The sequence below is a fragment of the Scomber japonicus genome, chromosome 23, assembly GCF_027409825.1.
Source record: "Scomber japonicus isolate fScoJap1 chromosome 23, fScoJap1.pri, whole genome shotgun sequence".
Lineage (NCBI taxonomy): Eukaryota > Metazoa > Chordata > Actinopteri > Scombriformes > Scombridae > Scomber > Scomber japonicus.
This window is the reverse complement of record NC_070600.1, coordinates 12,507,140-12,520,564: the sequence shown is the minus strand read 5'-3', so window position 1 is coordinate 12,520,564 and position 13,425 is coordinate 12,507,140. Positions and strand designations below refer to the sequence as shown.

The 13,425-nt window shown below is 38.6% G+C and overlaps 1 protein-coding gene across 1 annotated transcript in view; it reads right to left on the bottom strand.

The window, feature by feature from the left end:
* The window catches only part of ccdc146 (coiled-coil domain containing 146), a 45,680-nt gene that overhangs the window by 13,548 nt on the left and 18,707 nt on the right, over window positions 1-13,425 (bottom strand). Inside the window, exons 4-17 of the mRNA XM_053314137.1 lie at window positions 11,893-11,950; window positions 8,836-8,918; window positions 8,502-8,595; window positions 8,294-8,367; window positions 7,137-7,364; window positions 6,928-7,017; window positions 6,414-6,510; window positions 4,980-5,072; window positions 4,475-4,642; window positions 3,748-3,836; window positions 2,723-2,887; window positions 2,534-2,609; window positions 1,897-2,045; window positions 1,562-1,790 (exon numbers count right to left, since the gene is read on the bottom strand). Of these exons, the coding sequence (XP_053170112.1) occupies window positions 1,562-1,790; window positions 1,897-2,045; window positions 2,534-2,609; window positions 2,723-2,887; window positions 3,748-3,836; window positions 4,475-4,642; window positions 4,980-5,072; window positions 6,414-6,510; window positions 6,928-7,017; window positions 7,137-7,364; window positions 8,294-8,367; window positions 8,502-8,595; window positions 8,836-8,918; window positions 11,893-11,950 (1,693 nt within the window). The remainder of the gene's footprint in view (window positions 1-1,561; window positions 1,791-1,896; window positions 2,046-2,533; window positions 2,610-2,722; window positions 2,888-3,747; window positions 3,837-4,474; window positions 4,643-4,979; window positions 5,073-6,413; window positions 6,511-6,927; window positions 7,018-7,136; window positions 7,365-8,293; window positions 8,368-8,501; window positions 8,596-8,835; window positions 8,919-11,892; window positions 11,951-13,425) is intronic.

Sequence of the window (13,425 nt, the reverse complement as noted above, 5' to 3'; positions counted from 1 at the left end):
ACACCCAATCCCACGACGCAGCCACTGGCAGGGAAACTCACGGGGTGTGTGTGTGTGTGTGTGTATTAGACGTCTCTCAAATCTCTTTCCTTCTATGTGTCTGCCAATATGCATTACAAAGTTGCTTGAACATGTTTGTGTTTTCATTTTATTTATTCTGTCTTTGTGAAAATTGCGGCAGCTTGTGGTTTTTTGGGTTTGTCCCTCCTGGTTTAGATCTTCGTCTTCTCTGTGCATGTCTGTCTTCAGAGTTTCGTTAGCAAATGCACTGCTTCTGCCTGTTCAAACGTCTAAGAATGTTCAACAACAGCCAGCTCACCTCAACAAAACTGAGTGAGAGGATCGGCTCTAAAGGCGAGGATATAAAATGAACACTTTTGATGAGTGATCAAAGACAGAAGAGTACAATTTTTGTAATACTGTTTTTCCAAAGATTTTGTCTTATGGGTAAAATACTTTTCTGAGATGTACAAGTAAAATTCACAAAGACAGGTCAAAATACACTTGCTACTGATAATAGGTATAAGCCAAGTAGACAATGAACAATACGTCTACTCAAGAAATCCCTCCTACACAGTATATTTACAAGTCTCTATTATTTCAAAACAGATCTGCTCATTTGTGGTGTTCTATGCAAATGTTCTGCTGTTGGCATTATTTTGTACTTCAGAAGATCCTACAAAGACTCTCCACTGATATCACTCCACTCCACTCGCATCAGTGTTTAAAATGGCCGTCTTTTACAAGGAAGTAGAGAAACACAAACACACACTGCTGGAGAATGGCCTACAGCACTGTCGGATAAAATGACTTGCAGACATTGACATAAGGCCATACACACACACACACATGCACACACAAAAATTACCAAAGGATTCCATGAAAGTTTGCTAAGCTTGTGCACAGAAAGCCTGTGGTTAATCCTGTCTCCTGAGTGCAACTTTTATCATCTGATGACACTGAGAAGAGCTAATTGACAGGTCTAACTGATTCCAGATAGGACTTTGAATCTGATGAGACAAGCTACACCCTGATGTGTTTGCGGTCACACATTGGACGTTTGGGAAATGTGCACAGCAGTATATTGGAGGCAAATTTTCCACAAATGAGTGGTTATCTCAGCAAAGCTATTTAAGGGGAACTGTAGAAGTAATATACAGAAGCCTACAAACTGAGCTTCTGTCTGCAATGCTCATTCAGTAAATATAATATACCTGATGCAGGCTCTAAAACACAATTCTCCTCCGCAGTAATTTTCAGTAACTATACAATGGGCTCTATTCACAGCAAATATTCATTAATCAACTTTGAAAAAAAGAGTTATGGAGTTAGGAAATAAGACGTGGAAGTGGGCGTTAGGAGTCATCGAGGCACTGTCTTCAGTGGTTACGCAACAGATTTACAGTAATGACTGATTTCCATGAAACATGTTGGCAAATCAGTCTCAAGAATACGTGCATGATTTTCCCACCCAAGGTGAACAAAATATCAGTATGCAGATCTAGTTGGTCTGAACTACAGACTGCCAAGTGTGCTGGTTTATCTGCATATTTTTTCTCACCTCTATCTGCAGCATGGCAATCTCTCCCTCCAGCTTTTTCTTGACGTGCACTTCCTTCTTCTTCAGGTCAATCTGTCTCTTCTCCTCGTTAATAGCAAGCTGTAAGTCTCTCATCTCCTTCTCCAGGGTCTCCAGCGTCATGTTGCCTTTTGTGATCACTGCCTCCTGGATGTTCACTTTCTCATGGTAGTTGAACAACACCTCCTCATGTTCCAGGAGCTGAATACCACTGCAGGCGACACACACACACACAGCAGGGCACACACAGACACACATTATTAAACAGTTTACTTGAATTCAGGTACCATTATGTAAGCTTTATATTATGAACGTACAGGGAATTGCGGCGCTGTATGGCCGTCTCATGATTCTTGTTTATGTCCAGAAGTGTCTGTTCCTGGAGGTTGCTCATTTGTGTGAGCTTAATCAACTCCAATTTGTTGTCTTCATACTCCTGACTGATCTGTCGGTGCTTCCAAGCAACCTACAAGATTATGTTTTTACATCACAAGAAGAATCTGATGATGCAGGGATACTTTTGGTTCAGCAAAAGTTAATCTAATCTAATCCTTTTTTTTCACTTAGTTCTCATGAAACACTTTTAAACACACACAAACAACATTTCTTAGTGTAAGCATTTCTAAGGCTTATGTTTATTCTTTTAAATAGAATGCTTTTAATGCCCTAATATCACTTCTACAGGAGACAACACAAGAGTTCACAAACTGCTGTAAACTGTCTGTCTAGCTGCTTTAGTGCCTTGTGAAACACACAAAGATAAACACAGAAAAACTGTGACTCAACAGCCCTTAAAAAAACTTTAAGGGACCAGACAGAAATTTGTACATCACTCAAACCAGCATAAACAAGTATCTTTGTCAAAATCTGGAACCCTGAAGCATTCCCTGTAACATACTGAATGTCTTTTCATTAATTGTTAAAATAAATATGTTAGCTTATAGCAAACAGGACCTTGGATATGTAGTTACGTAGTCTGTCCCTTGTTTTGCAGCTGTTGGAGATCTTCATATGAGCCTTTGTGAGTGATCTGGAATGGGCACACATACAGAAAAAAAACCTGTTAACTTTACAAAGTCTGTCAGTATTTTGTTGTATGGATGTGTATACTCAACCTTCCTTCCGCTGCTCACATGTACACACCTGTCCTTGTTGATGACTATGCTGCGTTGGATCTCTGTCTCATTCTCAAGAACCTTAACCTGCTCCATCAACTCTGTGATTGTCTGTGAGGATATCTGCTTCAGCTTGACATACTTATTCTTCTCTTCTGTGATCATGTTGCACAGTTGACAATATTGTAATAGTCTGAAGGTCAAAGAAAACATAAATTAGCAGTGACTAAATTCTTGGTGTTCATTTCAAAGTAGGGCTACAATCAGGAGCGGTTTTCTGCTCAACACTTGCTTTGGCTGTGAAAATGTGTCACCAAGAATGTATTCGAATTATTACCATCAGTGTAATACGCTAGAGTCGTTCACAATGCTTTTTCTCCTGTTGCAATTACATGGTGAGAAGATACACAATAATGAACTACTGTTCCACCCTGTCTGACTAGAGAAAGTTTTAGGTGCTGGATCCAGTATGTGGTTGTGACCTAGATGAATGTGTTGTGAGAGCCTCCTGTTGTACTGGGTGGTGCCAGATGCATTTGTCTAAGTCTGAACACTGAAGTATGACCAATTAGTAAGATAAGGGTTTCTGCCCAGGCAACATGTGCAGATGTCTGAATTAATTGTGCTCCCAGCCGTTACACAGATCAGAGGAGCCAAACAAATATCCGGGGAATCAATTATCAGTTGTGAGACTGGTCACATTAATGTACTGTAAACAGGCCTACAGCAATATTAGCTTAGTAATTATTGCACAGAATGATCACATGAATTTCTACCAAATCAAAGATAGAATTTAATTTGGTGTCCTCACTAATTATACAGGTACTAGTTGATACTGGCTGGTCTCCATATCATACAAAGAGAAAGAAAAAGTAAGAAAAGACAGAGAAATGAACAGGAGACATGAAGAAAGTGAGGATGAGGTAATTTTTCACTAATGCTACCTATTAACAGCTTAGTAGCTTGAAAATCCTCTTTATCATGAAACACACCTTTGCCTTAAATGAAAAGAGGCTGACAGAGAAAAGAGAGATGAGAAAACAACAGTGACACCTGCGCTGCAGCATAGCGTTGAGCTTGTTGTGGTCCATGATGATCAGGGCTTTTTGTTGCAGTTCCTGCTGGATGTTTTGGTTCATTTGCTGCGGATAGGTTCACATAGGAAAAACTACAGTATCATCACCTCTTCGCAGGTGTGTGTTTGTGTGTGTGTGTGGAACCATAAACACCAAAATATTTCAGGGGACATGTTTTTCAGTATGGTTGTAGCTTCCCTTCCCTTCACTACTTTGAATAAATAAAAACAAAGACAAAAATACATTCCTAAAGTAGCAGCCTCAGTTGAGTCTATACATTGGTGTTGATGTTTAGCTTCATTTTGGAGCAGGTTATTGGTGACTTGCGAATGTCCCATCAGATTCTATCTTCAATTTGGCTGAAATAAAATTGCATAATATTCTCAATATACAGTATTTTTCAATTCACACTGAAATGATCACTCACAACAACACTGTTAGGACAATGAAACCCTGACATTTATTCTCTTTGAATATGTGTTCTTGCTACTGTAACTATGAGAGTACCCAAACTAAAGACCTCCTTTAGTCTCTCTTTGATGTATTGGCATATTTATGTGTGAAATCTGCATATCTGCATATTATCAAATGCACCATTTAAGACATCAAAACCTGATGAAATTGTATTTTTCTGCATGTGTGTCCCCTTGCTGTTGTTTGCCTTGGCGTGTGGGTGTGTGTGTGTGTGTGTGCACGTGCTGCACCTCAGCCCTGAGCTGCTCACGGTGCTTTTGGCCCCTCTCCTCAGCTTTGATCTGTGTCAGACATCTGAGGTTGTGGAGTTCTTCTCTAAGGCAGTTTGACTCCCTCAGCAGCTCCTGAATCATTCTGTACTGCTGCTTCTTCTGGCTCTCCTCCTCTGCTACTGATAGCTGGTAGGGAAGTTGAAAAGTCCTCATGAATCCACTTTGACTGAAAGTGATGTGCTATTGATTGTGTTACAAGGAACACGGATAGAAGATGGATACTGAAACTAAGCGGCGACAGTTCACAAGCTCTTGCCCCAAAAGATCATAAAGATCACAAAGGGAGAAATCTTATACATAAAACTTGCATTTATTTAAAGCAGATCCACACTTTGCTATCACAGCTATCACAAAAATATAAAATCATAAGCTCCTCAAACATACTGTAGAGGGCTACCATAGTACATTGCATTAAATATTGCAGTTGCTAATGATGTTGAATGCACCAACACATTTTCCACACCTGTTGTTCAAAGCTGGCTTTGAGAGCGTCCACCTCTTTCTGGAGCTCCACCCGCTGCTGAATACAGGTCTCTCTTTTGGGAACAGCATCCAACTGGAAATAAGAGGCATAGTGTCACAAATCAAAAAGCTACAGAAATGTCCAGTGTGCTGTAGCAACTCCTGAATCTAAGTAAGAAGCTGATTACATGTATCATTATTTGTTTCCCTGATTATAGTCTGTTAAACTTTACATACTGAGGAAGGAAAGACCACGAGAATCCACCACAAAGATTACCAAAACTTCTTATTAAAGACAGCGCATAATCTTTCCCACATCAAACATTGAATAAAAAATTATTAGTACCATATATTATCAATTCCTTCAGGCCTCTCTGCTCACCGTTGGATTTTGTGACACTAAAAGTATTCACCCAGACTATTAAGAAATGAATTCTTTTAGGTGCTGGGATTGCCCTTCACTGCAGGGTTGCCAGGCTTTCTGCTCAGTGCTGCCACATATTTAAAAATGTCACAAAAAGAAAAAGAATAAGAATAAGAATAAGAATAGGAATAACACTAGACTATCAGTATATTTGGGACGTTTTAATAAGACAATGCAATACCACATTTTTATTTCAGCTACATACTGTACAGGTAACGCTTCACTAAACACCATCATTATTTTAAATTCTTATTTGCCCGCATTATGTGTTAAGTTTATAACAACTGTGTAAATCAATCACTTCCTATTTGAGATGAATGAGATGCATTTTTGTGGTAAACCTATCTAAACAGTCTTTGCCAAATTCATTATGTGTAATTGCTTATGTGGTTGTCATTGACAGTTTAATAACAATGAATGAATCATTTTATAAAGCTGCTTTGTTTTCAATATTTCCTATACATGAAATCCCTGATGTGTCATAGTGATTTCCTTTCATATTGTTACAGTATGTGCTTGTGAAATGTGCTGACACACTTCCTGTGACTCACCTGTGCCTCTTCTTCTTCTATCTGCTGTCTCTTTAAAAACTGCACACCAGTAAAATTACAGGAAACTCAAGAATTAAAAAAAAGGCTTCTGATGAAATACAGATTGGCGTAATGTTCCCGACTACTGGCACGATGACATTTACACTGAAATCGCCATATACACAGCCAACCCTGGTTCGAATCCCAATCGAAGGTCCTTCGCTGCATGTCACACCCTCTCTCTCCCATGTCTCTGTCAGTCTACTGTTAAATAAAAGGCGTTTATGCCAACAAAATCTTTCAAAAAAAAAAAAAAAAGAAAATGTAGCCAAATATGCTAAGCCTGGAAATGTTTCCAAACCAAAGGCCAGTACCAATAAAAACATCATGTTCCAAACCTCAAGGATTATGTTCACTGTTCAACATTATAAGACTGGTAAACTGGTCAAAATCTGGACATCAAAAGTAATATTACCATCACCTGTGCTTGTAATTCTGTGTAGGCAGATTGTGTTTGTTGGAGCTGCTCATCAGACATGGTCAACGCATGCTCCATCCTCTTGAGTGCTTGCATCTGCCTGAGGAGAAACACAGCCACCTTTGAAATATGTTTACATAATCATAATAAGACTACACTTTTTTCAGGTAATGTAGTGTCCTAAATTGGACTGATTATACACAGATTCCTGTCAAATTTTTCAACTGTGGAACCTAGCTAAAAATGCTTTGTATATACTTAATTATTTATTTTAACAAAAGATCAAGAGTTCAAAGTACTATACACAGAGATAGGGACTGAAGACTACAGCAACAAGCTGACAAGACTAACATGTGTAAGTGATTAAGGTGTAAAACACACACGCTGTTCTGCTGAATGTCTATAAAGACAATGCATACACTGCTTATTTTAGGTCAACAGTACAAAATAAGTTTTATTGGTATGTGGGGACTCATTTTACTGGTGGGTTGGATGCTCAGTTTGACATGCTCTGTACCTATTTTTCTCCCTGAGTTGCACAGATTGACTCTCATACAGGTGCTTTCTCTCGCACAGGATGTTCTGCAGCTTCATTTCCAGGACACCCCTGGCAAGGAAAAACACATTGAAATGTGTGAAAACAAAAAAACAAAAGTTACTTTCATTAAATCACATTTGCCTTCACTGGTGTGTGTTTTTGACTGTGACTGTTTTAAGAGTATATACCTGGTCCCCATGACTTCAACCTCCTCCTCCCTCATGACCGCCTGCTTTTTCAGCAGCTGTCTACACTCTTTCTGATGAGCCTCTACCTGGACCCTGACTCCCTCCAGGTCCTTCATCAACTCCTTCTTCTTCGATTTGAGGGAGTGGTTACGCTCTTCCACCTCCTTCACTTGCTGCTCCATTTCTGAAATCTCTGTGTTTAGTGTTTCTGTCTTCTTCATTGCAGCTCTGATGTGCGTGTGTGTGTGTGGGGGGGGGGGGGGGGGGGGGTAAAACAGAAAGAAAATGAGTGTGAGTATCTGTTTATTACTCCAGACTGGCACTGTGCATATTTTATGAAATAGCATCATATGCATCCATCTTTTACATACATCCCCCCAGTACCTATCAGCTTTGTGAATTTGAAGTTTCGAGTCACATAGCTCACACAGTCAATTCCACTGGATCACTTAGAAGCCAAATATTAATATGAAATAAACATAAAAGAGACTGCAGTGAGGCTTCACTAGAATATGAAATGTATGATGCCTGATGCATGTGGTCACAATTTCCAATAATTTAAAATGGCTTGACATCTTCACATTCCTGTGAATGTTGCAACAAATAGTAGCCCTTCTTTCAGTTCCTCAATTGAACTAAAGTACGCCTTGTCAAAGAGACGCAAAGTCTACTGTATATCACGAGGGGTGGAGAGATCATTTGCAGAAGCAAACAAGTATAAAACTGGAAAATGATGGTTGTGACAGGAAACTGAATAAAAAATTAATAATTAGCTTCAGTTTTACAAAAATTCTCTAAGTTTCATACCAGGTCCTATTTTAAGGTTTCACTGAGAAAAAAACAAGTAATACCAAATGCTCTTTCTGTTCTAAAAACTACAGTATGATAAGTCAGTACATCCAGTTTTTCTTGTACTGGAGATCAGGATGAAGTGGAGGAAACAGATTACAGAGGGATTTGTGCTAACTGACAGGGGGATTGTACAAACCAAGGAGTGAATTAATTTTAACTGTTTCTGTTGTCTTCTCTTCTCAGTGTTGTTTCACCAAAGGACCCTAACTGGCTCATTTTGGGTTTTTATCCCCAATGTTTGGATCATTAACTTTCCTGCACCTCCTACAGTGAATACAGATTGTTAAGGGGTTAAATGTACTTACTCCCTCCTCGAGTGTTTCCTTCCTATCTCCTTTAAAATCTGGTCAGGTACACTGATGAGCCGGGCTTTCTCAGCCTAGTAACACAGAAAGAGTGAGAGAAAGACAGAGACACACCAACATAATACAGAAAGCAGATGATTTGTTATTTTATTGATGGTGTGCTGTAAGCTATGTTCACCCTCACACACATGTTCACACACACACATACCTCTCTGAGCTCTATGATGTTCTTCTTGTCTTCAAGCTCTTTCTGTTCCTTCAATAACTGCATTTCATGGGTTTCCACGTCTTCCATCAGACTTCTGCGTAGGGAGTAAGTTTAAGATAGACACAGAAGTACATTTTTTTGTGTTGTTTAAAAATAAAAAGGGGATTAGATTAAGATTCAGCTGCAGTGCTTCTTATTAAAATGGGCAAGTTTAATAAGGAAAAAACACATAACAAAGACAATGTCATAAACTCTGAATGTGTTCACCAGTTTCAGATTGCAGACTACATCTATGCTCCCTGCACCACCAACTGGATAATTGTAACTGAAATACCTGACTTCCACTTGTCTCTGAGCCACCTCTTTTCTCAGATCCTCGTATTTGTCCTGCAGGGCCTTTGTTCTGCTCTCCAGCTCCTGAAGGATTCACCAGCAGTATGAAGATTAGATCACATATCAAGAATATCAGGTCATTGATAAGAGTTTAATTCAGCTCAGGCTGCACAGCCAAAATACCATTGTTTTATTCTCCCTCTTTTCTTTGTTTCTGATCCTTATTTTCCAACCCCATTAGCAGCACAGTCAAGAGAATTTTAAGTTTGAGAATTGTATTATTGTTGATGCAATCCTCCTGGAGACAACCCATAAGTTGTTATGTGAATATTCTTATACATCTGATAAGATTTTCAACGCGAGTTTTATTGCTGAGGTTTCATCAGCCATTTAGGTGTTCCATGTCTGTCCAAGTGTTTGAAAAGCTCATACTGCACTATACTGTGGTATCAGGGACTTCTTTTTCAGACTTGGTGACATCAGCCTTTGCCTCACATTTCAGCTCTTTAATTCCTAATTCCTTTTATTCCATTCTGTCTTTACCCATCTGTATTGCTTGTGTGTAAGTGTGGTTTGCATATTTCAGATTTTAAAGTCCTCGTGTTGTTTCACTGGTAGGAGAACTCTGCAGTGTCATAAGTTTGATTCCCAACATGTAATAGTCACCATTCTCTGCCATGAAACAAAGACATGCTTGCAAAATGACCTCAGTTGTAATCCATCATTTTTCAACAATGTTGAGTGTCAGACATCAGTATGAATTTAATCAGCTGCAGCTATTTTAAAGCAGCTGTCTTCAATCCAACTTCATAAATGTCATGTGCTTTTCTATGCCAGTATGCAGTATATCCCCTTTACTATACATATAGCAAACAATTAGATTTGTATTTGAAAAGAGAGCGACGACACATACAGTGTTAATCATGTTTGACAAGTCTGTATGTGTTTGTGTGTGACAGAGAGAGAAGAATGTAAACTCTCTCCAGGCGCCTTTGAATGTCTCATTAGATTTAACATGAAGGTCCAATCCAATGAGACACATTGTTTCAATAACAATGGGAGAAGAGCTCATAAAGAAAATGGTCCTTTTGCACATCCACTCCATTACATTAACATAATAACTGGCTTGAACTGTTCTGGTAAGAGCAGCAGTTTCTGTTATTCATACGAGCAATACCTTCTTCTGATTTAATATTTCAATGTTATTTGACTGTTAACACATGACCTCTTCTCTCCCCTCAGGTTGGGAATTGCAAGTATTTTTCATCAACTTCCTAGTGTAGTGTGTTCTCATGCAAGGCTGGAAGTGAAATGCTTTTATTCACATGATACTGCCTCTCTGAAACTTAAGCAATGACACATAGTGAGCTCTCAAACTGCAGCAGCTGGTTTACTGCAATAATGGATCCCTACAGCGTATCTTTCTGATGTAAATTCACTTTTAATGATTAACCTTTCTATTACTCAACACAGGGGCTCATCATCTGGATCAGATTCAAATATTTGGTTGAGTTATAGTAAGTGATAATTTAGCAGCTTCATTTCTTTAATATCACATTTTTTCCTGTTGGTTTGGTTAGTGGAATGTCACTAAATACTGGCTCACAGTTAAAGCTAATTTAGAACAGTAAAAGTTATACAAAGCACAAACATAAGTTGTTATGTGAATATTCTTATACATCTGATCAGATTTTCAACGCGAATTTTAGTGCTGAGGTTTCATCAGCCATTTAGGTGTTCCATGTCTGTCCAAGTGTTTGAAAAGCTCATACTGCACTATATTGTGGTATCAGGGACTGATTGACTAAATAATAAAGTAATACAGTTCGGAAATACCTCAGAGCATTATGAAGTAATACAGTTTTTAAATTCCCCAAAATGTTATGTTACATATCTCACAGCATCAAGCAGATACTGGGATTTAAGTGTGATATCTGAAAGTTCATATTTTGATTGTGTTTCCTTCTAAAACAACATGGACACAATCACATATAGTACTATTTACAATATAGAGATAGTTCAAATCATCTTTTTTACACTTCGATCTTTAAGTATCACTTCGTGGCTACTGTTAAAATGTTGCCCACCATCTGTAAGCAAGCAGGCAGTTAACGAAGAGTTACACCAACCACTGTCTCTCCAGCAGCACTGTGCCAAAGCTTTTGGATGCCTTGAAGCATGAGAGATTAACTCCTTAAGCGTGCACAAATGTAATAGCTCTCCCCAGAACTATTGGCTACTGAAGCTCGGTCTGGAAAAGGTGGAGCAGCATCACCACCACACCAAGCAATGCATCTCCTAACTAAATTAGTAGGCCTAACATTGTTTGCAACAGTTTTTCCATAAGGGTACAATCAATTCATGTAAATACATAAACTGTGGTTAGATATTTGACTACGTTGAACATTAATTTAGCAGTTTAAATAAAGCTGTTTTTTTGGATTTTTTTTGGATTGTGTCTATTTGTATATTGTAATGATTGGCAGCTGTTTTATAAAAGCAATATCCCATCCCAATAAACCAAAGCCAGTGGGCACTATTATAGTATATATAATTCTTTGAGTTGGAGTGGGAGTAGATATTCATACAGGAACCGAGTGTGCTACCAACAACCGCCCACTGACCAGACATATATAGCTTTGAGAGTCTGAGTGCAGATGTTTTTTTTATTTTATTTTTTACCATATTTAAATAATATATTTACATCCTTTCTGAGGTATTCCTATGATGTGAAAGTGAGTGTGTTCATGCTATGAGTAACCTCTGTGGATGATTACCAGCCACTACTAACTTGGTTTAAATAAAAGGTTAAAACCATCTCTTCATCTGACACGTGGATTAAAACTTGTTCTTCTGAATGACAGATCGTTTTATTAAATCATTTAACTTCACATTTCTTCACATGGTTCACACAGCCAATTGCAAGTATTCTTACTGAGGGATTAAGCCTGGATGGAGGCTTAAAGTAAAACTCATATTTATCCTCTGTGAAGACTATTGTTGCAGTCGTAATCCACATCTCTTAAACTAGACCCCAAAGGAGCAATGATGAACTTACAGCAGGTTTCGTCTGAATCTCGTTCTCACTTTCCAGACACCGCTTCTCTTCCAAGAGACTGCGCAGAGGTGAGGTAAAGTGATGTGAGGAGAAGATGAGGAGGAAATGTGAAAAAGAAAACAAAACTAATGAGTTATTAAGAGAGCGAAATAACATGTTTCAGTTCCTGGTTCAACAGAAACAGGATTGCATGCAGAGGAACTTTAAGTGTTTAAAAATACATAAATGCGTGGTTTCCTGTCGATCAAACTCTTGCTAAAGAAGAAGAGAAAACATTGAAAAGAAAAGGACGAAGAACCCTTATAATGAGTGAATAAAAAAACAATATGCTCCTCATACATACAAGAATCACCAAACACAGTACAAACATGCATATAAAAACATAATTTCTATGACCTGCGGCAAACAGTTGATTAAAGTTTGCATGAAGCAATTCTAAGTCAGCTCCGTCATTGAGAAAAACTGTACAATGGCATGTAGTGTACAGCTGCACATTGCGCAAAGTAAATGATATTAATCTTCCTGACAAGTTGATGTATTGGATATTAACATGGAAAAGTGCATTAATGCTAAAGAATGTGAGTTGGGTGAAGAATCTGTTTGGCTGGAGATAAAGGACGCAAAGATTTAAAAAAAGGCGCATTAGCATGGTAAGCATCTGCTTGTCATATGCGGACTGCCGGCCATTTGGATAAAGGGAGAGGAGAAGGGGGAAAAAGAACAGAAGTCAGGAAGAGGAGAAGATATTTAATCTGGAGGAGATGAAAGAGAAGAGATGATGAAAGGACAAGAGAGCTCACAACTGCCACAAATAATATGCACACTCACTGTCTAATACTGTCTATTACTGCATCCTGGGAGAATGCTCTGTAAGTGGTTTTCATTTAATATTTCAATTACTGCTGGGCCTTCAACTCCCTGCCTCAGTGTGTGTGCTCTGCACTAAAAAAAACACAGTATCCTACAGATCATATAATAGCAGTGCAGTGGTGAGCTTATGTGCAGTGAGTGGTTTAATATTGCTGAGGCAATCCAGAGTCAAATGTAATTCAGAGGAGATAAGAAGAAAAGAGATCTGTTTAAAGGAGTATTACGCTGTTGAGTAAATAAGAAGCAAAAGGAATATTAGACTTTCTAGAGGCGATCCTTGGGCACAGAATTTAGGCTGAATCATTTTCCTCTCATCTGGACCCTCTACTCCTTCATATTTAATCATATTTTCACACTTCATTTAGACTTTAAAACCAGTCACCAGATTAGTTCCCCATATGCATCCTGCTTTCATAGTTCTTCAAGTAATCAGAGTTCATGCTCTTTTTCCCTCTCAATATGTTCATCACGCACACTCTTCCTCTTCCGCCCTTAAACTTTTCTCAGCTGTTGAACCGACTGACACATTAACTATTTACACTGCATCCACGTCAACTATTTCTGGCGCTTCTACTCCGACAGAAATTTCAGCTGCTTTCAGCCTCAACACATCAGCTGACACTGAGACGACTAATTTTTACACTTTAACTGACAGCTCAAATA